The sequence below is a fragment of the Crinia signifera genome, chromosome 5 (assembly GCF_055691185.1).
Source record: "Crinia signifera chromosome 5, ASM5569118v1, whole genome shotgun sequence".
Classification (NCBI taxonomy): Eukaryota; Metazoa; Chordata; class Amphibia; order Anura; family Myobatrachidae; genus Crinia; species Crinia signifera.
The window spans coordinates 325,350,527-325,375,526 of NC_139221.1; the positions used below are offsets into that span (position 1 = coordinate 325,350,527).

Genomic DNA, 25,000 nt, shown 5'->3' on the forward strand with positions numbered 1-25,000 from the left:
TGATTGACGGGGACAGCCCTACATAAACTCCACGAGCGTACGTAGTAGCCACGCCCTCTGTCGAAGTCCGCAGTGACGAAATGCGTCAGAGCGTGGCCTACAACGCTCCTTCTTCTGACACCGGTATCCAGGACCCGTTGTGCTTCTCCACGCTTCTCTGCAATCCAGCCCCGCGGCGTTTGAGTGCACCCGAGTACCTGGTACAGTGTGAGCAGCATATGCCTTGGTTTTATACTTATGCCATGTGGTACCCAGTCCACACAGCCCTTGCATTTGGTACGAGTTCTTGTTAACCCTTACCGTGGCTCAATCTTTTAAAATAAATTGTGTTTTCTAAATATACTACACCATGAAGCGCCTTCTTTCTGCCCTCTTTTAGATATATATATATATATATCATTACTAGGCAACTAGGTTTGTGACATAATGTGTTATGGGCATAAAGATTTGTGGCATAATGTGTAGCAAAAAGATGGAGCAAAAATTACAAAAAGGGCCATGGGTCAGGCATTTATTTTTCCTGTGGTGGCCAGAGTTTGTGCAGGTTGTAAAACAGGTATAAAGTAATCTTTTTTGCAAGACCACAGCCCATGCAGCAAGGCCACAAACCTGTTTTTCAGAAACATGCATATGCTTTATTTTGATAATATCTATGGGGGCACCATTGCCTAAAACCGCCCTGTTTGTTTTACCAAAATGCTATGGGGAGGGGGCGCCAGGAACTTTTTTGGCAGGGGGGAGCAAAATTTCTAGCTACACCACTGCTCTGGAGTGTACCCGTATTGTGAAGCCTGCTGGAAAACCTGTCATGCCGTAACTCAAGAATTGCCAAGCTGTTACCTTGTATGCTGTCTACCTGCTATAAATAAAGAACCAGACTTTATTCCATCCAGTGTATGTGATTCCTTGTCACAGGGGATACAAAATACCAGTGCTTTCAGGGATTAAGCCACATATATACAACTAGGTGATAAATCGCGCCCTACGGGCGCTCTTCACACCGTCGTAGGGGGCTGCGCCCCATTAAAATGACAACAAAATATTCTTAGGAATGAGTGGGCAAGGGTTAGTGGGGTGAGGGTGTTTTGGGGAAGGGGTGTGGCTCAGCGCGTAACGGCGCATACATAGAGGGCCATGCTCCGTGCATCGCAAGGAGAGGCTCCTTTAGGAGGCCTGTCCCTGCGTCCATCAGGTTACACATTGGTGCTGAAAGTCTTGGTTTTACAAAGCAATTATGGGCGTTAATGGGGGCGTTGGTGGTGTGGTGTTGTGGGGTTGCTGAAAGTCTTGCTTTTACAAAGCAATTTTGGGCATTAATGGGGGCGTTGGTGGTGTGGTGTTGTGGGGTGGTGTTATGTAGTGTTATGGATGTTATTGCTGTGCTGTAAGTGTAGGTAGGTGTGCATGGGGTGGTATAGTTGTGGCAAGAAAGTGTGTGTGTTACAATGGTGTGTGAAAAGTACCTTTTATCCGTTGGTGGTATAGATGAGTGGCCTGTTGGTGTCCAAGGCGGGCAATGGTGGCAGGCATCAGCCACAGTAGTTGTGAGCCAGGAGGGGGTGGCAGGCAGCTGGCTCAGGTGGCCGGTGGTGGCATGCATTGGCCAGAGTATGTGTGCGTCAGGAGGGGGTGCCAGGCAGCGGGTGCAGGCAGCCAGTGTTGCCAGGCATCAGCCACAGTAGTTGTGAAGGTGGGTGGTGTGCCAGGCGGCATCTGCAGGCTAGCGGGGTGGCAGGCTGCAGGAGGAAGTGTGAGGCAGCGGGCGCAGGTTAAAGTCTGCTTGCGGGGCTGAGCGCAGGGTTGGCAGCAGGAGGCAGCGGGCGCAGTGTAAAGGCGTCTTGCGGGGCTGCGGGCCTCAGCGCAGGGTTTGCAGCAGGAGTCAGCGGGCACACAGCTTTCTCAGCACAGTGTGTGTGCGGAGCATGTTCCCGCGAGAGTTGTGACGCGACACTGACTGCCCTGAACGCAGAAGCCGGGTACCGTGCTGGTGGATTTTGGTGCATTGCTTGTTTCAAGGTGTGCGTTATTGCGGGGGTTAGTTGGGCATAGGCTGTGGTGTAGCTAGATTCCACGGTGCCCCCCTCCCCCCCAAACACCCCCCCCCCCATTTGTAGTAGGTGGGACCCTTGCGCGGCGGAGGGGACTAACATTATGCCACGCACCGTAATGCCCCCTACACATTAAGCCACACACCGTAATGCACACTATACACTATGCCACAAACTGTACTGCCCATTACACAATATGCTGCACACTGTGATGCCCATTACACATTATGCCACACATTGTTGAATGTAATGCCCCCAGTGCTTATAAATGTAATGCCAACAGTAGTGCAGCTTTCACAATGCCCCTCAAAAGTGCCACTTACATTTTGTTCCCAGTCCAGCCAGGCCGCCCAACATTTGCTGACTTCACTGCTGCTGTGGTGATGGGAGGAGACCAGAGCAGCTACACAGAGTAGAGATGTGCTGCAGCTGTCTCTTGTGCTCGGTGTGGGGTGGGAGTGGGGGAGAAAAGAGGCAGCTTCCCTGCTGCGTGCTGCTGCCAGCAGGGGGGGAGGAGGGCATCGTCAGAGGGACGGTGAAGGACGGCAGGAGCCGATACTGCTCCCTGGTGGGATGGGAGGCAGCTTCTGTCTTTTTGGCAGCAGCAGGGGGCACAGTGCGGGACACGGGAGTCAAAGCTCCGGAGGGGGACTCCCGGCCGACGCATGTCCCAGGGGAGCCAGGGCAGCGCGCACAATTTGTGTACATCAAGTGTGCGCCGGGCCTGTCCGCCGCTGTCACTGTTGGGGGCGTGCCCCAACTGCGGAGAACCTGGGCTTCCTTCCGTCCCCCGAAGTCTCCCTTGCATTCGCGCACACTGGCTGTATTAGCAGGGCGGGGGAGCCGGCGGCAGAGCTCCGGCGACAGGAGCTACGCCTCTGGGCATAGGTGTGTGGCGTGCAGGGTTCTGTTCTCTTATATATTTGGCTACGATTTTGCTGGCTGGCTGGTGTGTGACCCCGCCCAGCGTTACAGCCGCAGATGATTGACAGATGTAGCCAAATATATAAGAGATGGGCTCTTAATATATACAATGGGCTCTTAAAGGAGATAGGAGACAAAGCAGGAGTGTAGTCTTCTCCAACATCTATCACTCATGAATGTGCTAGTGTGTGTGCTTGTGTGTGTGTGTGTGTGTGTGTGTGTGTGGTGGGAGAAAATCCAATGTGCAACAATATGACTCTAACTTCCTACCCCACTAACGGCTTATACTGATCATCGGAGCGATGAGACACTGGAGACGCTTCAATGGTGCCACATTTACCTGTATGACGCACTGCTCGGAGCGTGCCATGCTTCAGTTATCTCACGCCATAAAATTGAGTTGTATTTTTCCACTGCTCCCAAAATAAACTAGGATCCCTTGTGTTCCCAGTGCAGCGTACAGGCTGCACCCTGACCTCACCCAACTCCTCACCTCAGACTGTGAAAACCTCTGTCCCTTCACCTACACACCCTATTCCATACGCCTGTGTAAACTTCTGCATAAGCCCAGGCATGCAGATGTGTATGTCCCAGAGACAGTGGAGGAACTGGCCACTGGGCTCCAGCTGTGAGAGGGGCACCAAGAATGAAAGACTGAGGGACAGTGCAGGTGGGGCAGATGTAACATGGGCAGGGAGAGTTACATATGGGTGAGTTGTTTTGTTTCTGTGCAGGGTAAATACTGGCTGCTTTATATTTACACTGCAGATCTGAATCAGGCCCAATGTGCTGCTCAGATCTAGAACCATACAGACTCCCCATGAGAGATAATGACGCTTCCATGTATGGCGTTTTCTTGCTCGATACGTCCCACTTATTTTAGGACACAGATCCTTATAAATAAAGGCAGGAACATTACCATACGCGTCACAACGATACTGTATAGACTAAACTTGTTTTTCTTGCCAACGTCTAAATCATCAATGATATAATCCTACAATTAGCACTTGGCTGTCAGGATAACACGGAGGGTGATGCTGAGTATAAGAATATTATATAGAGATCCACGGGAGGTGCAGGACTCCTCCGCTCATATCCAGGATGAGATTCATTCTGTGTGGTCTGCTGGTCCTCATCGGCCTGGAGCTGGGTAAGGTCAATGTTAGTGATATCGGTACTGTGTTTCATCACCTAATGTGCATTATCCCTAATAACCTGCAGCATTATCCGTAATCACCCACAGCATTATCCCTAATCATCTGCAGCATTATTCCTAATCACCTGCAGCATTATCCCTAATCACCCACAGCATTATCCCTAATCACCTGCAGCATTATCCTGTATCATCTGCAGCATTATCCCTAATCACCTGCAGCATTATCCTGTACCACCTGCAGCATTATCCTGTACCACCTGCAGCATTATCCCTAATCACCTGCAGCATTATCCTGTATCATCTGCAGCATTATCCCTAATCACCTGCAGCATTATCCTGTACCACCTGCAGCATTATCCTGTACCACCTGCAGCATTATCCTGTACCACCTGCAGCATTATTCTGTACCACCTGCAGCATTATCCTGTATCACCTGCAGCATTATCCTGTACCACCTGCAGCATTATCCTGTACCACCTGCAGCATTATCCTGTACCACCTGCAGCATTATCCCTAATCACCCGCAGCATTATCCCTAATCACCCGCAGCATTATCCCTAATCATCTGCAGCATTATTCCTAATCACCCGCAGCATTATCCCTAATCACCTGCAGCATTATCCCTAATCACCTGCAGCATTATCCCTAATCACCTGCAGCATTATCCTTTACCACCTGCAGCATTATACTTTACCACCTGCAGCATTATCCCTAATCACCTGCAGCATTACCCTGTATTACCTGCAGCATTATCCTGTATCACCTGCAGCATTATCCTGTATCATCTGCAGCATGATCCTGTATCATCTGCAGCATTATCCTTTACCACCTGCAGCATTATCCTGTATCACCTGCAGCATTATCCCTAATCACCTGCAGCATTATCCTGTATCACCTGCAGCATTATCCTGTACCACCGGCAGCATTATCCCTAATCACCTGCAGCATTACCCTGTATTACCTGCAGCATTATCCTGTATCACCTGCAGCATTACATACCCCACTCTATATAATATCTGGTGTATTCTGGTTCCATCATTGTGAGGCACAGTGACAGAAGACGTTCCAATTGTCAGGCATAATGTACTCGGTATAGTAAGTTATTATGTATATTAGAAGTCACCATGGCTGTAAATATCCTGTATATGATTATACAGCTTATTGGGTGGCTTATTATATATACATATCATACTTGCCTACCTGACCCTCTCCATGAGGGAGAACACGCTCTGCTCCTGGGATTCCCTGGCAATGTATGATTGCCATCACCTGTGGGGAGCCGGGTAATTGAGAAGAAAGGTGTTTCACCACAGGTGATGGTAATCATAAATCATACCTCCCAACTTTCTTTGATGCCGAAGAGGGCAGAAATTTGGGGGCGTGGTCTTGCGGTGAGGGGCGTGACCTTAAAATGCATCATTTATGGGTGGCCATGCCCCTGTTTTGCCGTTGCTGCCCCTCTTCCCTGCGGGGAATAGACACCGTGCTCATGTTTACAGCATCTATTAACCACTGCCCAGTGGGTGGCAGAGGGGACTTCCAACTGCCCCAACCCCCCTTCCCCCCAAAACGGGAAAGTGGGACAGTTGGGAGGTATGTATACATTACCTGGTAAATTCAGGAACTGACCATTTTCTCCCTCATGGAGAGGGTCAGGTAGGCTAGTATATAATAGCCCAGATCTGTCACTGTGAGTGTGTGTATAATGCTGGGCGGAGTCAGAGGCTGACAGATGGGGCTAATAGCCTATCAGCGCAGCACTGGCCTCCCTCCCTCTCTGTCACTGTCCCACCTATGGCTCTCCCCTCTGAGATGGCTAGCCAACCGCCAGGCTGCCCTGCTCGGCGGTTGGGCAGGGCTAGAGGGGATTCGGCAGGGGGGGTGGAGCTACAGATGGCTGCTGCTGATACTGTAGGTATGTGTGTCACTGTTACTGTCCCACCTATGGCTCTCCCCCTCAGATGGCTAGCCAACCGCCAGGCTGCCCTGCTTGGTGGGTGGGCTTGGCTACATGGGACTCCATGGGGGCGGAGCTAGAGGGGATTCGGCTGGGGGGCGGGGCTACAGGTGGCTGCTGATGCTGCTTCTTTCTTTCTCATCATGAGGGAGAGGAGAGGCTGCTGTATTCCAGGCCCGCCCTGCACTCTGCAGATACTGTAGGCAGACGGCGTGCTGTATGTGTGCCAGGGACGTGCGGTGAGGTAAATGGATGAGGTGTCCCTGGCAAGTACCAGAGTCAGATTTGCACACAATTTATGGGCCATGGGGTACATGTGGGCATTATACTGGAGATTCGCTGAGTTTTAATAAGAGATGTGCAGAAAAGGCAGCCAGGTGAGGCACTGCACCCCATTAATGTGTGCACATACTGTACGTGGGGCGGTTAGTGTAATGGGCCCCATACATCAGCAATCACAATTTATGGATTTTCAGATATAGGAATATTTTGGCCAGATAAATGGATTTTACAATCTATCTGACTTTGCCCACACATTACAGATTTATTTCAGTGATCGGCAGATTTTTTCATCTAAAGATTGCATCTTGATATCTGGAAATTGCCCCAATCGATTGCTGTTCATAATGTAAATAGATGGAGAAGATGAATTGGGAATGCCCACACATCTAAAAAAGATCTGCAGATAATACCAGATTATTAAACATGTTTAAAAACCTGATTAAGCAATCGATTGGCGATTTTGATTGGGATTGCCAAAAGGGGGAGCCCACACATCTAAAATTAATTGTGGCAATCATCTCCATATCTGAAAATTGTCACAATTAATTGCTGATGTATGGGGCCCTTAAGGCTGGGGAGAGGAAGGGGGGGGGGGGGGGGGTTAGGCCACAAGGTACGAGGGTCCTAAAGCGGTTACATGTATCAATGATTTATGTTTCTGGTGATGTTCGCAGTCTGCTCCCTGGAATGCTACAGGTGTCTGACCCCGACGCCAATCGACGAGTGCACGGTCAAGAGGAATTGCTCCCAGCAAGAGAAGTGGTGCAAGACTAAAGTCTATGGTATTGCGTCCTCCGGTAAGTTTGGCCTTCTGACCGAATACATTTCCAGTCTGCAGCTGCTTATCGCAGCACATCCGGGCGTAATAAGTAGGGAAAATAAATAGAAGAAAAAAATTAAAATAATAATTTGGGTCGCACATTCCCCCTATATTCTCCCGCTGCGCAGAGTATTTCAGCTGGCAATCTGTAAGGTAGACTTGTAAAGGTTGCATTTAAGGCTGTGACATTTGTGAGTGGTACTTACACAGAACAATATGCAATGCAGTATGACAGTACAACAAACTATACTACAGTATATGCCTACAGTATACTATATGCCTATAAAGTACTCACAGTATAATATACTATCACAGTACTATATACTAACAGGACAATGCAGTAACAGTGCAATATATACCATCTCCTCTAATTAAATATGACATCATCAGTAACGGGGGTCCTGAACCTGTTCTGGGCCAAAATGTACTTTCTATAAGATAAGTTTTATTTTAAAGTCACCTGTGAGTGCCTTCATTTCTAAATACAATATATACATCTCTCTTCCTGGGGAGATTCTCTAAACTAAAAATGCGGTAAAAACCCAGTTATTGGGTTTTTACCGCATTTTGGGATGCTCTAAACATCCCCGCCGGGTTACCGCGACGGGGGCTTTGCCAGAAAAATTTGGCGATGCCCCATAGAAGCCTATGGGCTTTGACCGCGACACAGCCGCCCCGCACCGACCCACCGCCGCCCCGCACTGACCCCCCCCTCAGCGGACAGTGCTGTGCTGCCCGGACCTGTGACCTGCTCCTCCTCCTCCCTGCACTGTGATCCTCTTCCGGGTGCAGGGAGGAGGAGAGCCCGGCACAGCAGCAGCAGCGCTGGGTAAGGAAGGGAGGGGGGAGCCATCAGGACCCGCTGACTCTCACCACAAAGGACAGCTTTTAAAGCAAGAGCTGTCCTTTGCCATAATTATCACATATGTTAGAGCATATGCGATAATTATGCAGGCGATGGGCGGCGAAGGGGGGCGGAGCTGAACATCCCCCCCCGCAGAGGTGTGCAAACTTCCCAGATTCGGCCGGACCACCATGTAGGCGGATCCCATCCTTAACCAGCAGCAACAGCAGGTGAACCGTTACTTGATGCAAAGCAGGTTGAACGGTACAATGTAGGTGCAACTGGTAAGAAATGTGGGTGTTAGCAGGGCTCTTGGGATAGAGAAGATTAACATTGCAGCAACAGTGGGTGCAACGCAGAGCTCCAAAGGAAGAGTAGCGGACAAACTTGCATCCCCCTCTGAACCACACAGGTGCTGCTGTACCTGTAGGTGCCCCTTCAGAGCTTGGCTCCATGGATCTTCTATTAAATCCCATTTAGGAACATTACCATTTCTTTTAAATGACACATTTCTTAGCAATTGCTTGCACCCAGGTTTAGAACCCAAGACCTGCCACACCGGAGTCTGACACCACTGATAGAGTTATCTGCTCGTGCATACTAAGCCTGCAAATTCTGCCCATATGAAGCTACGCACAGCTAGAAGTTAGACTTCTCATGCCTCTTATGCGGGAGCAAATTGATCCATCAGTAAGGTGACGTCTTCTAGTATAATAGGTCTGGGGTTCAAATACCATCACGTAATGGTATGTGCAGGGACTAGAGGAGGAGCCGGAACAGCCGCAATAGCCCCGGCTATCAATGAACCGATTAAAACAGTTAATTGAATGTTGGAGAAAAAGTGCCTCCTTCAGATCAGGAGCCCGGAGGCTGGTGACCCCATTGCCTCCCAAACTTCTGCCCCTGCAACAAGGGTATACGGATGGCTGACAGACAGGGGTACGTTTAATGAAGTTCTAATGTAGAGAACAATTCTTTTCTCTTGGCATTTGCTATTGGGAAGAAAACGACATTACAGCAATGATAACGATACAGAAATATTGTTTGTTTGTTTAAGGTTCTTCATCCGAGGAGAGTACAATCGTGGTCAGATCATGTGCGGAAAAGTGTGTCCCCAGCAGCGCCATCTCCCCGGGAGTTATCCACCCAGTGTACTGCTGCCAACAGGACCGGTGTAACCCGGCAATCGGCAAAGCTGGTGCAAACGGAGCAATCGGGATGCAAATCAGCCACTGGGCACTGGCTGCCACCGCAGGTGTCGCCTTAACTGCGCTTCATGCCACATAAGGATCTGAGCTCATAGGCAGAGTGCGCGCCTGGCAGGTGTAACGCTAAAACAAGACGGTCAGGGGGATTTCCTCTCTCTGCCATGGGCACGATGTGCGGAACGGTCGGGCTGACGGCGATCCCTGTTGTTAAATCTAAATCTCTATCTGGCTTCAGCTTGTGTTCAATGTGACATTTCCAGTGTACTGTAACTTAATGGGCCAAATGTAATAAGGTGCGATTTACAGGTGTCTGAAAGATCGCAACAAATTGTACTTGTAATAGGGTGCGATTTACAGTAGGTGTTGTACATGTAATAGGGTGCGATTTACAGTAGGTGTTGTACATGTAATAGGGTGCGATTTACAGTAGGTGTTGTACATGTAATTGGGTGCGATTTTAAATGGTAAAACAAATAATCAATTGTGATTTCTTAAGGTGGCCATACACACGCAGATTTATCGGTACTTATGTAGTATCTGGGCTGCCGATTTTTTGATTGTATGCCTTAAGTTAAGGCATACAATCAGATGCGATGCGATACGATATCGCATCGCATCGCATACGATGCGATGCGATGCGATGCGATGACCCGATTTTTCCATAGGATTCAATGTTAAAATGGACTGAGTCCATTTTAACATGGAATTCAATGGGAAAAAGGGGTCCTTTTCATACCCCTACTATCCAAGTGGGCATGGAGTTGGATATAAACCTGTGGCGAGCGTAGCGAGCCACCGAGCCCGAAGCGTGGCGAGCGAAGCGAGCCCCGCGAGGGGACGGTATTCTGTGTCCCCTCGCGGGGCTCGCTACGCTCGCCACGCTTCGGGCTCGGTGGCTCGCTACGCTCGCCACAGGTTTATATCCAACTCCATGCCCACTTGGATAGTAGGGGTATGAAAAGGACCCCTTTTCCCATTGAATTCCATGTTAAAATGGACTCAGTCCATTTTAACATTGAATCCTATGGAAAAATTGGGTCCATCGCATCGCATCGCATCGCATCGCATGCGATATGGTCGGGTGCGATGCGATGCGATGGACCCGATTTCAAAATCGGCAGCCCAGTTACTACATAAGTACCGATTTATCTTCAGATCTGACTGGTTGGAACAAAAACATGGTTATGGATGAGAGCAAATGACAGTTGACCATTTGCTTGGAAATGCTGGAAAACTGCCAAACTGTCACTCATCCATAACCATGTTTTTGTTCCAACCAACCAGATCTGAAGATAAATCTCACTAGTGTATGGGCACCTTAAGTAAATGAAAGGTGCGGTTTATTAGAATATTAAAAAATAATATGCCAACCCTGCACTGGTCCTGGCTGTAAAAATACAGGGTGAAAAATGGGTGAGATCCCCCTGTATTTTAACAATCATCACTGGGCTCCTGGACTGGTCCTGGTTACAAAAATACAGGGGGAAAACGGAAGGTGTCATCCATATTTTTGAAACCAGCACCAGGCTTCACCAGTTAGTAAGGTAATGGGGGACACTTATATATACACTTATATATACACTTATATATACACTGCTGTGGCATTAACCCCCTAATTGGGAATACCATTATTACAGGGAATTACTCCACTAAATGAATGAAGTTCTGATCAGACAATTTGTAACAATCTATAATGCTGCCCATACACTTGTGCGATTGCGTTGGATGCAATCTAGGGTTCGATTTCCCTTGAAGCTCAGAATTCGATAAATCGCATTCGATTTTGCATTCGATCATGCGATTTATCGAATGCACTGTTCGATAAAAAAAACTGTCGGGATCGCATGCGATCGCGTCGAATATGTTAAAAAACACTCCAGATAATGGGAGCCCAGCAGTGTGCATCCAGCCTCCTCTCCAGTCATGTGCACAGGGTGGGTGGAAGAGGAGGGGTCAGGAAGTGACCAGAACTCTTCAAGAATCGCACGTCGCCATTTAGAGAAATCGCATGCACACAAAACAGCCTTCGACCGCACATACAATTCGAGAAATATTATGTGCACAGATTATTTATTATTTAGCCCGGATGACAGGGAGATGTCCATAGTCTCACTCAGTGCACTGATATCCGCGGATTTGTATGCGGATTAGCTGGGAGTTCCCAAATTGAATTGCAGGACTGAGATATATGCAAAAAAAATTCAATTTGGGAACTCCCAGCTAAACTGCATAAAACCCCATGGATATCAGAGCATTGAGTGAGACTATGGACATCTCCTTGTCATCCGGGCTAAATAATGAATAATCTGCGGTAATTGAAGACCATTTAAAAGCCTCTGTATACCTCTGAGGAGTATACCAAGCCATCTACAGTATATTGCCGTCTGATTAAGCAGCACTTCATTCATATAGTGGAGTGAACCACTATAATATTTGTATTCTGGGATAAAAGAGGTCTACAATTGTCTCATAGGGTGAAGTCGCAGCACAATCATTTTGGTTCTTTATTTATATGAAAAAGTATTTATAAAAAATTAATTTTGCCATCAGATCCAGACCAGCGCTTAGGATATTGTTTTTTTTGTGTGGTGAGCCCTCTAACTGGTAAGCCCTGGTTGGGGTCCCTGGGGGAGTGGGGACCCTCCCAATAAAGGGGTCCCCCATCCTTGCCACCCAAGGGCTATCCCCAACACTCCTACGTGGTGTGTGCCAAGTTAACAGACCATTTGTTATAAATGTTAGAATTAATATTGGATTTGGCTGTGGAAATAAAAGTCCCAGTAAGCCTCCCCGCATGCAGGTACTTGGAAAACCACAAGTACCAGCTTGTGGGATATAAAAAGGCCTACTATGACTTGTAGTGTCAAAGCCAAACCAATGCTATACAGTATAATTTTACTAAAATACATATATAAAAAAAAAGAAAAAAAAAAGAAATATACTCATCTAAATCCAGTGTAGATTGGTCCTCTTCTGTCCCTTTGGGCATCCAAGGGGTTAAAAAATTGCAAAATTGTCTCTCTTCCCCCAAATGCTGGTGAATGGGTGACTCAGCCAATCAGGTGAATGCTGCTAACATGGCGTTTCCTGATTTGCTGCTGGGTCCTGAAAGTGACAAGAGTCACCCAGGGACCCAGCAGTTTGGGGAAAGGGAGACCTCTGTTTGTTTGGATTGTTTTTTGTTTGTTGGTTTTATCTTTAATCCCTTGGGTGCCTACATGGACAGAAGAGGACCAATCTATACTGGATTTAGATGAGTATTTTTTCTCACAGCTCCCCTTATTGGATTTCCAACTCCCTGTGTCAGTTTAGGTGTATATGTGTGTATGTGTGTCAGCATGTATGTGTGTGTGCATGTATGTTAATACGATTATACTTCCCCAATATGCATATATGTGTTTTTATTGTAGTATTGGTTTGGCTCTGGAACTACAAATCCCAGTGAGCCTTTTTATATCCCACATGCTGGTATTTGTGGTTTTCCAAGTACATGCATGTGGGGGAGGCTTGCTGGGACTTTTGTTTTCACAGCCAAACCCAATATTAATTCTAACTTTTACACTAAATGGACTATTAACTCAGCACCCATCACCTAGGGGGGTTGAGGATAGCCGCTGAATTCAGCCCTGGCCCTTGGGTGGCCTGGAGTGGGGGGAGACCCATTTATTGGGTGGTCCCCACTCCCACAGGGACCCCTGCCAAGGCTATACAGTTGGGGGGTAATGGCACAGCCATGGGCACTTATATGAAAATAATCCCTGGCTGTGGCATGACCTTGCTGCTGGTTTTAAAAATATGGGGGACCCCTATGTCTTTTCTCCCCAACATAGGGCCTTATTCTGGTTCACTCCTTCTGGCAAATTCCTTCTTAGATGGACAAAACCATGTGCACTGCAGGTGGGGCAGATGTAAAATGTGCAGAGAGAACTAGATTTGGGTGAGTTATTTTTTTTTTTCTGTGCAGGGAAAATACTGACCGAGAATACTGGGAGAATAAAATAGTGTGCTAAGTGCAGCGAGGGTCTGTGCCCGAAACATGGCGAGTGTTTGAGCCATGCCAGGGGATGACCTATGGCGACACCTTAAGAATGTGAGGAATTCCTGTCGACCTTGTCACTGTCAATCACTTTCCAGTCTCTCTAACTCTGGCGTCTGCCTTCCGTTACTGCCGATCTAGACGCCATCGATCCACTATACCAGAACCGGTTGTTCCCGGTAGGGAGGACCCCACACCGTTTTATATTGACACACTTTTCCAGACAGAAGCGTGCCCGGATCTCACTGACATGAGATGCGTCTGTCAGAAGCTGGTCTATTTTTGGGTGATTTTTTTAGACATTATTTAAAAAATTGCACCCAATTACAAGTGCATATATTGCATTTCATCCATAGGAAAACAGTTGGATGCGCTTTTTTTGTGCGCTTTTTTGGTCACCATAAATACGTGTTAGCTTTACCAAAATTGCACCCTATAACGTGCGATTTGCGATAAACATGATTTTAACTGTTATTTTACCAAAAAAAATTGCACATTATCACAATCTAACTCCATTACATTTGGTCCAATATGTCAGCTGGATGGAAGAAGTACACAATCACATCGGTTTGTGCCGCATGTTGTCTATGTGCATTACAGTTATAAGCTTCCATATTTATAACACTTTAATATGAATAAAAACAAAGAAATTCGTTCTGACCATGTGCAATATTTACCTATCTTTATTTATATTTGAATACATATTACTACTGAAATCATTTTCTCATCTAAAGAATGTATACTGTCCTTGGGTCACAGGTGTGAATAATTGGTCTCATGTTGGGGGTAATTCAACACCACTCACTAGGCTGTGGTTGTAACGCAGGACAAAGCATGATTGATCTCTGCAATCTAGATGGCATAAAAGAGGAGATACAACCAAAATCAGGAACAAGGGTTTTGGGTTTCCGTTCAATAAGTATATTTAAACAAAGAAGGTGTGACTATTGCAGTGTGGGTGTGGCCAATAATGTGTGGGTGTGACTAGTTCCATGTGGGCGTGTACACCCTACACTAAAGCTCCCTAAAAACATAATAGTGTGAAAATTGTGTAATTTTTTTTCTGGTAATAGAAAGGCAATTAAAGTATCTATTATTTATGGCCAACTGGGTGCAGGGTTGCTACTAGAAACTGTGGGGCCCAGGACTGCCAAAATAGACAGCTCTCCCCCCCAAAACTAATCAAGCATGCCACCACATAAATCCCCCACCCCCAGCCTACCCCTGAATGATTATTATGATATCCCAGGGAGACAGGCTGGTAGAAGACGCCTTCTACTTGGTGCTCCGCCATCTCTGATCTGAATAAACATGGCTCCTCTCAGTGTGTGTGAAGTGTGCATGTAACACGCTGGCCGCTGGGGAGTGCAGAGGGCTGTCAGCTGTGAGCCACATACAGCAGAATCTAGACGAGATAGAGGCAGGTGACACACAGCGAGGGGACGTGGATACCTGTGAAGCCCGCGAGGGGACACGGATACCTGTGAAGTTATACGCGCCCCTCGCGGGGCTCGTTGCGCTCGCCACGCTTCGGGCTCAGTGGCTCGCTGCGCTTGCCACACTTTATATTCTCAACTCCACGCCGACATGGATAGTAGGGGTATGAAAAGGTCAGAGGACGCGCACCGCCGCCCCTCGCGGGCTCGCTGCGCTTGCCATGCTTCGGGTTGGCGTAAATCGTGGGGTGGCGTTGATGGGGTAAAATTGGGGGTCTGGGACCCTATTCACATTTGATTCAATGTAAAAATCGGGTCGATCGCGTCGGTCGCATCGCATGCGATTTGGTCGCATCGCATGCGATTTGGTCGCATCGCATGCGATTTGGTCGCATGCGATGCGACCGACGCGATTTTTCCGACACGACCACCCCGATGCAAATCGGGGTGGCCGTGCTAGGAAACAAGTACCCACACTGCATATCAGCAAATAACATAGCATAGCACACTGCCAAATTCAAGGCAATAATATATATCTGACCAACCACCAAATACCAATAGTGGCTAAAAAGGTGCAATTGGCAGAGTTTTGATAGTGTACTTTTAGCAATATATGTTAAACGCTGTTCAAAGACTGTAAAAAATCTTTTTGGCAATTTGCCAGCAGAACAGTGCTAGATATTAAGTCACCAGCAGAGGTCAGTAGTGACTAGTGGAAGTGTACAGAGAAGTGAAATTTACTGTGCAATATATACATTGTTGCTTGTCTCAAATCATGGGCACAAAGCCAGACAGGAACAAAACAGCAACACAAAGTATCCACCGATGGTTATACTGTATGTGACAAAATACTCTCTCTGTTACAAATAAAACAGATCCAATATTACCTAGCCCAGTAGGGCCAATAGGAGGAATTCTGTGGTAGATTGCAAAACCTCTATCTACGCAGCATTACACCCCAAAATATTCTGTGGGGAATGACGTTGATGCGTTTTGTCTCTATGGAAACTGGAGACTTTTTCCGTCTTGAAAAAGTCTCCAGTTTCCATAGAGACGAAACGCGTCGACGTCACTTCCTGGTCACGCTTGCTAAACCTCCGGGATTCCCTTACATCACCTGCCTCCTAGCTGGTCTGCCGCAGTCCTGTACACCCGAGCCGCCGTCACTTGGCAGCAGCAACCTGACTTCAGACAGCGATCGAGACCCTTCTCCCGCTGGTCCGGCATCCACTACAGCTGACCTTTCACCCTTCACGCCACTGCAGCAGCAAGCACCATCCTCCGGATACACCGGACCCAGCACCATCGGTGTGACCTCCCAGGTAGAGCCTCAACTTCAACTAGCTCCCCGCTTCTCTCCACCAACTAATCAGGGTTGAGCCACCACCAGAGCGAGCTCCCACCACCAGAGCGAGCTCCCCGTCCTCCCCTATGAATCTACAAACAGAGGGTGAGATATCTTAACCAGCCTTTAGTGCCGCAATCAGGGCACCATCTTGCTGACCTAACGGCTCTGTATATTACTGCTTTAAATGCTGACTGACTGTGCTTACCTGCTTGCTTGCTCTAACCTTTCTCATGCCACCATTAACATCCTCAAGTGCAGGGGCGTAACTAACTATTTAGCGCCTCCCCGCCGCACCTAACCTGCCCCCCCCTTCTTACCCGCAGTCTGCGTCTCGCCCGGCTCTCTGTCGGGACCTTCCTGACGTCACGGTCCCGGCCGGCTCCTGCTGCTACAATGAAAACGGACTCTTAGAAAATGGCTGCCCCCATACTGCAGACAGAAAACTGTCTGCAGTATGGGGGCAGCCATTTTCTAATTGTCAGTTTTCATTGCAGCAGGAGCCGGCCGGGACCGTGACGTCAGGAAGGTCCCGACAGAGAGCCGGGCGAGACGCAGACTGCGGGTAACTATAGCCCCTCAGCCCCCCCGGCGGCGCCCCCAATTTCTCTGCGCCCCCCCCCGCCACCGCGGGGGCTGCGGAGCTATAGTTACGCCACTGCTCAAGTGACTGTTACTAATCATCACTAACCCTGACATAAGAATCTCGGAGTCATTACCCAACCTCACCAGCAAACGTGACCCCATATGGCCATTTAGGTTTTTTATTGTTTAGATTGTACTGTTTAATTTTTCTTGTTGTTTATATGTATTTATAATGAATTGTCTGTATAGCATATGCTATTTTATTCATATATTTTTCATATATATAAAAATGTATACATTCATTGTTATGCGTCCAGTGTTCTTTCTGTCCAGTGGTATGCTCTATTGATAATTCCATCTAGCAGTGCGTGGTTGTTTTAAAAACCTACTTCCAGTTTTTGTACCCTGCTATGAGTTCCAGCTGACTCATATAAAACACCTGCAGCAGCAGTGGACTGATTCATTGTTCCTTACCCACAATTATTATTATTTATATTAACAGCGCCAGCAAAGTGTAGTCTGTGTGAAGTTTTTTCACAAACAACACATCTTGTCCCTTCATCAGTGGAAATGTATACAGAGACATTTATTGTGTAAAAACATATTATTGATTGAGAGACCCACACACTTCTTAGCCTATTAAGGCCAATAAGAAAATGTATTCAGTCTCTTTCCAACAGTGTGACATACAATTATCAAGGCATATGCCATAATAAGGGAACATTCCCTGAACATCACATTTTGCATCCTCCTATCTAAGTCTGCCTACACGTTTTAAAATTCTTTCCAACACCAATCTTTATCTTCATCACTTTATGTTTTGAATTTTTTAACCTCTTATTTCCCAAAAGTAGTGGGTAACTCCTTGTCAAGACCAAATAAATAAAGACAACTGGAGTCCCCACGGTTTTATATATATAAAAAATTCAAGGTTTATTTCAAACAAAAGTAAAAAATTCTCTCTGATCGGAGTGCATCTATCCACAACTGTCTTTTTTCTCCTCCGTCTTTTTGATCACTGCTGATCACTACAGGGATACTGGTGAGTGGAATGAGCGGCCCAGGCCCTTCCCTCTGTCAGTGAGGCCTTGGCCCGGAACAGCTGTGCATGACATGCAACGATGGCGGCCCCTGACAACCAGCAGGACATACAGCGATGACTGTCCCTGACAACCTGCAGGACCTGCAGCAATGGTGACCACTGACAACCAGCAGGACATGCAGCGATGACTGTCCCTGACAACCAGCAGGACATGCAGCGATGACTGTCCCTGACAACCAGTAGGACATGCAGCAATGGCAGCCACTGACAGCCCACAGGACATGCAGCGATGGCAGCCACGGACAGCCAGCAGGACATGCAGCGATGGTAGCCACGGACAGCCAGCAGGTCATACAGCGATGACTGTCCCTGACAACCAGCAGAACCTGCAACGATGGCGGCCCCTGACAACCAGCAGGACATACAGAGATGACTGTCCCTGACAACCAGCAGGACCTGCAACGATGGCGGCTCCTGACAACCAGCAGGACATACAGAGATGACTGTCCCTGACAACCAGCAAGATATGCAGCGATGACTGTCCCCGACAACCAGCAGGTCATTCAGCGATGACTGTCCCTGACAACCAGCAAGACATGCAGCGATGACTGTCCCTGACAACCAGCAGGACATACAGCAATGACTGTCCCTGACAACCAGCAGGACATGCAGCGATGACTGTCCCTGACAACCAGCAGGACATGCAGCGATGACTGTCCCTGACAACCAGCAGGACATACAGCGATGACTGTCCCTGACAACCAGCAGGACCTGCAGCAATGGTGACCACTGACAACCAGCAGGACATGCAGCGATGACTGTCCCTGACAACCAGCAGGACATGCAGCGATGACTGTCCCTGACAACCAGTAGGACATGCAGCAATGGCAGCCACTGACAGCCCACAGGACATGCAGCGATGGCAGCCACGGACAGCCAGCAGGACATGCAGCGATGGTAGCCACGGACAGCCAGCAGGTCATACAGCGATGACTGTCCCTGACAACCAGCAGAACCTGCAACGATGGCGGCCCCTGACAACCAGCAGGACATACAGAGATGACTGTCCCTGACAACCAGCAGGACCTGCAACGATGGCGGCTCCTGACAACCAGCAGGACATACAGAGATGACTGTCCCTGACAACCAGCAAGACATGCAGCGATGACTGTCCCCGACAACCAGCAGGTCATACAGCGATGACTGTCCCTGACAACCAGCAAGACATGCAGCGATGACTGTCCCTGACAACCAGCAGGACATACAGCAATGACTGTCCCTGACAACCAGCAGGACATGCAGCGATGACTGTCCCTGACAACCAGCAGGACATGCAGCGATGACGGCTCCTGACAACCAGCAGGACATACAGAGATGACTGTCCCTAACAACCAGCAGGTCATACAGCGATGGCGGCCCCTGACAACCAGCAGGACATACAGCAATGACTGTCCCTGACAACCAGCAGGACATACAGAGATGACTGTCCCTAACAACCAGCAGGACATACAGCGATGACTGTCCCTGACCACCAGCAGGACCTGCAGCGATGGCGACCACTGACAGCCAGCAGGACCTACAGCAATGGCGACCACTGACAGCCAGAAGGACATGCAGTTTGTGTACATAGACACAAAAATACATGACAAATACATGTTGACCTTTTTCTTGGTGACCTTTTCCATGTTGATCTAATATCTGTGTTGACCTAATGACTATGTCAACCAAATACATGTCGACCTATTTGTGTTGGAGAGGTGCACTCTACTTTAAGTGGCAGCAGCAGCAGCAGCCTGATGCTGTCCCTCTGCGCTCTCCGTCCCCTCTTGTCAGAGTGTTATGGCGCACCCAGTCAGTCAGCGTGCCCCACACTGACAGGAGACAACGCTGTGAGGGAGACGGAGGCCAGCACTGTGCCAGTGTTCCGGGAGGCAGCCTGATGCTGTCCCTCTGCGCTCTCCGTCCCCTCTTGTCAGAGTGTTATGGCGCACCCAGTCGGTCAGCGTGCCCCACACTGACAGGAGACAACGCTGTGAGGGATACGGAGGCCAGCACTGTGCGAGTGTTCCGGGAGGGAGCCTGCCAATCACTGCTGACTGCTAGTTCCCCTTCATATAGCGCCTGCAGCGCTAGCCCAGCGCGGTGGGTGGCGTTTATCTGATCACTCTCTTCGAAGATTCACAACCCAGCGATCAGGACTGATTCAGGCCCATAGCGGCACAGATTCTCCGTGCACTTGCCTACCCTCCAGGAACAGCTGGGTGCAGACGCAGATTTAGACCACATGGGGCCCTAGGCATATTACCAGGTTGGGGCCCTCCTCACTCCAACAATCCATAGCACTATATACAGTACTTGATGCTGATTACTGGCACCATCGATAGAGTACCTTGGCAGTCTACCGGTAATGCCCATCGGTATTGTACACATGCGAATTAGGCTCCAGGTGTTTTTGCTGTGGGGTTATACCTGTGCCACATGGAAAGTAGAGTTTTTTGGTTGAAACAGAGTTGCAGTTTCTATACATATTTGATATAGAACTGGGAAATTTGTTATAGGAGATGTGGTTACATTTGCACTAAATGAATTTTCTATACGGTGGTTGTCTGTCTGTGCTCTTTACAAGTGTCTTGATTTTGAGATAAATAAATTATCCATGTAATTGTCTAATTAAGGGACCTTAGTACAACCTGACACTTATCTATAACCAAAGGGATAGAAAGTAATTTGCTGTGCATTTTTTAATCCTTTTTTTCTATGTAATCATTACCATTTATATTAACATTTATATATTTATATATTAAAAGTTAAATTTAAAATTTAAACATTTTTTTCCTGACATATAGTTTCTCCCAATACACTTGTGCTAGTTACGGGTATATATTGTTAAGGAGTGCCCCCACACATGAGTCTTCTTTTTCTTCTGTATATCCACATGTAAAGCACCTTGACTGCCCACATACAGCGGATGAGACCACTCTGTGTGCCCAAATGTTTTTTTTCCTATCAAAATACATCAAAGGGACTTTGGGATTGTGGGCGTGTCCATTTGATGTCATCATGATGTCACACTGTAGTTGCTCCTCTGGGAACATTTTGGATGGCCAAGATATATTTATGGGGACCCTTCAAAAAGGCTGGATCAATTGACTTGTGGAAACTCCGCTTCTGACCAGGTGGCTCACGAAAATCAGGTGGTGCTCCTGTCATCGTAGCTCCGCCCCCACTATACAGTGCCTACTTTTTCTGCACTGTATAGTGGGGGACGGAGCAAAGATGATGCGAACATGATGCCAGCCCACCTTCTTCTGGCAATGCCCCTATGTACTTACCACGCTGCCCCGTACTGGAAGAGAAGGCAGCAATGTAGGTAAAACTTATATGCATGTGGCATGTAAATCCCTCATCTCCTGAAAATGATATAGATTGCAAGTTCAGGTTTGACCACTAGATGGCAGTGCTGCTCTGCTGTCACTGTGGCCCTTATTCTGGTTGGTGCGGTCGAGCCGCATATGCGGCTCCGACCGCACCAGACGAATCCCCGCCTACAAGACAGATCGGCACGGCCGTCCGTACACGGACGGCTGCCGATCCGCATGAAAATGGTGGAGGCGTACGCCTCCACCATGGTGGGAGCTGCCCCCTGCATTCGATGGTCGTCGACCATCGAAGGCAGGTCCGCACGCCGCGGCAGCTCCCGCAAGCTGAGACCACACGGACAATCGTCCGTGTGGTAGCTTGTATGGGGGCTGAAAGCTGACATCCGGCGACGTCAGCTTTCCGCCCCCATGAGTTGCGTCATGGCCTCATTACCATGCGTACGCCCCGCGTTTGCATGGGAACGCCCATGAAACGCGGGGCGTATACATAGGGAAATGAGGGCATGAAGCCCCTCACGCCCCTATACGCCCCCTTTGCGGCGTACTAACGCTATGTGCGGCGAATTCGCCTGCACATGCGCAGATTGACCTCTGCGCATGTGCAGACGGAAAACATCGGCGGTACGGCCGCACGCGGGCCGTACCGCACGAACCAGAATAAGGGCCAAGGAATCCAGGCGATGTCACTGTTTCCAGTCACACCTGCAATTCCTCTGAATCTGTGTATCATATACTGTATTTGTATTAATAGGAAATGGTAAAATACATATTCAATAGGGTTACTTTATGGAGGATAAGTCCATGTGAACTTTGTTATATATAGTATATTAAAATAAGTACTGTATGACTATTACAGAAGGAACTATATAAACAAATGTAATTTGTATACTACATTATATAAGGCTTTCATTGTAATACATTGGGTGTAGCTAGTGTTCTTCTGGTCATGCATCCAGGAGATACAGAATAATTGCAGGTACCGTAACCGTGGATAGCCATAATACCTGTACTGTGTGTGTGCCGTGAGGACAGCGGTTCAGAGGACCACTATAATCAGGGGCAAACGCAGGATTTTCCGAAGGGGGTTTCCAGAGGGGCGGAGCAAAGCACGGAGATGGACACTTAGGTGACCCAGTATATGCCGGGTCAGTTAAAGTATTATAGATAAACCAAATGTATATAAATAATAATAATAATAATAATAATAATAATAATAATAAATATATACATAAATATATATATATATATATACATAACAGCAGTGTAGACCCCTGGGCATAGCAATGTATTGGGGCCCCTACCGATCCTCGATGCGGTAGGGGTGGGGGAAGCTTTGATGTCCCGCGGGTGGTAGGGGGTATTATATCAACCGCTCAGCATTTACTGCACAGATGGTGGGAGATGAGGTGGGAGAAGGGGGCATTGGGCTGAATGAAGGGGCCCTGATACATAACTTCCAGGGTGGTAGAGGATGTTTAATACGCAGAGGAGGGGTGTATAGTGGAGTGGGCTTATTATTCATAATTTTCTGGTGGGAGGACAGCTTGCTTGACTGCAGATATCTCCAGTTCCCAGAAATAGATTTCTTAGCTTTTCATGTAATTAAAAACTAGAGAATCCCACCTACCAAATGGTACTGGGGACTAGGGGATCAGAGTTCAGGAGGCAGAGCAATCTGCCAATGAGTATATAAAACTACATACCAGGTGTGTGGAGCTGGTCTGGAGCAGTAACCAGCTGCTGGAAGGCTGATATCGCTGGATCTGGGAACAGAAGAGACAAGCTACTAGTGTCCCTCAAAGGGGGAGAGTCCCAGCTTTAAGAATACAGTATACCCTCAGAAAAACTCTAAGTCAGATAGAAACTGAAATATCTGACTGGGGAGAGCAATTAACAGGCTTGGATGGGGACCACTGCTTTGAACTTGAAGATATCTCCGGTTCCCCAGGGCCGATTTTTAAAATTCTTGTACCCATGGAAAGAGGGGACCCTCAGCTTTCAGGGGGGATTTCTGGGTACTCAGAAACCCCCCCTGCATGCGCTACTAATAATATAGGCTAGTGGTTCCCAAACTTTCTGAAAACATGGCGTCCCGGTCCATTGGAGTTTTTTATCATGACAGCCCTAGGCCAAAAGTTTCTTATGGAGAAATTTAAAAAACAATAATAAATTAAGTCACACGGGTTTATGTCATCCTTATGTTCAATTACATGCTGGGAAACAAGGTTAGATTATATCTTTTTTTGCCTGGAAGCCACAAGCACTTGCTTACCTGTCACATGCCCTTTATTCATTTTAATTGGTCATGGACCTTCAACACAAGGCACCCCTGAAAATCTCACAAGGCACCCCAGGGTGCCACAGCACACAGTTTGGGAACCAAAGGTATATGCTGTATATGCTGTATATGCATTGAAATAATATAAATAAGTGGTCAGGAAAAGGTTAAACATCCCGTAATACATAAACAAACAGAATAAAACCAGTACTGCAGTTTCTAAGCTCATATTTTCCCATCTCATGGTAAGGCTCCTGTCTCTTCTTCCTGGTAGCTGCTCTCTGGTCCAGAGCACTGATTGAGAACCACACACACACCAAACTTGAATCAGCTGCTACCACTGGGCATGTGCAATAGCCCCGCTCCGTCCCTTACACTGCATGATGAGGCAGCAGCTCTAGTAATACTGTTACAGTATATACCCAGGGCCGGCGCTACCCACTCAGCAGCTCCTGCAAAGCAGGGAGGCGCCATGCTGAAAAGGCGCTTTCTCCCTCCCTGCTCTGCTAAAGATGCCTCATCCCTCACTGTCACTGCCTCCTGCATGACGCCCGCAGCGCCTGTCTGACAGCGGGCGGCAGTATGGAGAGGCTGAGCAGCTCCCTGCAATCGGACATTGCATCGCACAGTACAAAAAGTATGTGCTGCACATACTTTTTGTACTGCTTTCGGATCGCACACACACTGTATGCATGCCATGCGATGCAATCTAGCCCATAACGTATGTGATTCTCGCAGCATGTATGGGCACCTTTAGTGCCTGCAACATTTTGTGGACACAGCACTGAGATGGGGTATGCATACATGTACATGCACCCGAGATCCTCCATAGGATCGCATGTTGCATACACTGGCAATGTGAAAGGGCGCAAAATGTATGGTTTGCAGGAGGGCGCCGGACACCCTAGCACCGGCCCTGTATATACCATTGCAGTACAAATGGTGTAAATGTAATGGTTAGCATTACTGCCTCACAGTGCTGAGTTCATGGGTTCCATGCCCACCATGGCCCTAACTGTGTGGAGTTTGTATATTCTCCCCATGTTTGCGTGGGTTTCCTCCGTGTACTCCGGTTTCCTCCCACAATCCAAAAATATACTGGTAGGCTAATTGGCTCCCAACAAATTAACCCTAGAATGTCTGTGTGTGCGTGTACATGTGGTAGGGAATATAGATTGTAAGCTCCACTGGGGCAGGGACTGATGTGAATGTTCAACTAAATCTATGTAAAGCACTGCGGAATATGTGTGCGCTATATAAGAAACTGTTAATAAATAAATAATAAAGACAGCATTGAATAGGCAACATCTGCTATTTCCCCTGTCAGAAATAGAGGCGGGGATAGAATACTGCATTTAAAATCTACGGTATATAACCTGCTACAGTATTTAAGGAAATAGGGATATAGGAGATAACATCTGTAATCCTAAAATAATATTATGGGGAACTACTGAATCGCATCTATACTTATAGTTATCTGCTCGCTGACCGACAGGACACAATTCCAGAATCCCAATCATATTTTAATCCGGCTCATTATTACCTGGCGGGACAGGCGTGTGGTGGCTACAGTTACGTTACAATATTGTCAGTAACCAGTAGGTGGCGATATTTCCTGCACAGTAACAGGGAACGAGGATCCTATGGGTGAGTGTGGTA

The 25,000-nt window shown here is 47.8% G+C and overlaps 1 protein-coding gene and 1 long non-coding RNA gene across 2 annotated transcripts; one reads left to right on the forward strand and one right to left on the reverse strand.

Annotated features, from left to right (window-relative positions):
• Positions 1–3,910: 3,910 nt before the first annotated feature.
• On the reverse strand, positions 3,911–6,009 carry LOC146079786 (uncharacterized). Its single transcript, XR_014474751.1, has 2 exons — positions 5,737–6,009; positions 3,911–4,118 (listed from the first exon to the last, which is right to left on the reverse strand). It is a non-coding gene; the product is annotated as an uncharacterized LOC146079786 (long non-coding RNA).
• Positions 5,933–9,421, forward strand: LOC146079784 (secreted Ly-6/uPAR-related protein 1-like). Its single transcript, XM_083186429.1, has 3 exons — positions 5,933–6,043; positions 7,042–7,164; positions 9,089–9,421. The coding sequence occupies exons 1-3, from the start codon at positions 5,941–5,943 to the stop codon at positions 9,316–9,318; spliced, it is 456 nt and encodes a 151-aa protein (XP_083042555.1). The 5' UTR covers positions 5,933–5,940; the 3' UTR covers positions 9,319–9,421.
• The last annotated feature ends 15,579 nt before the right edge of the window (positions 9,422–25,000 follow it).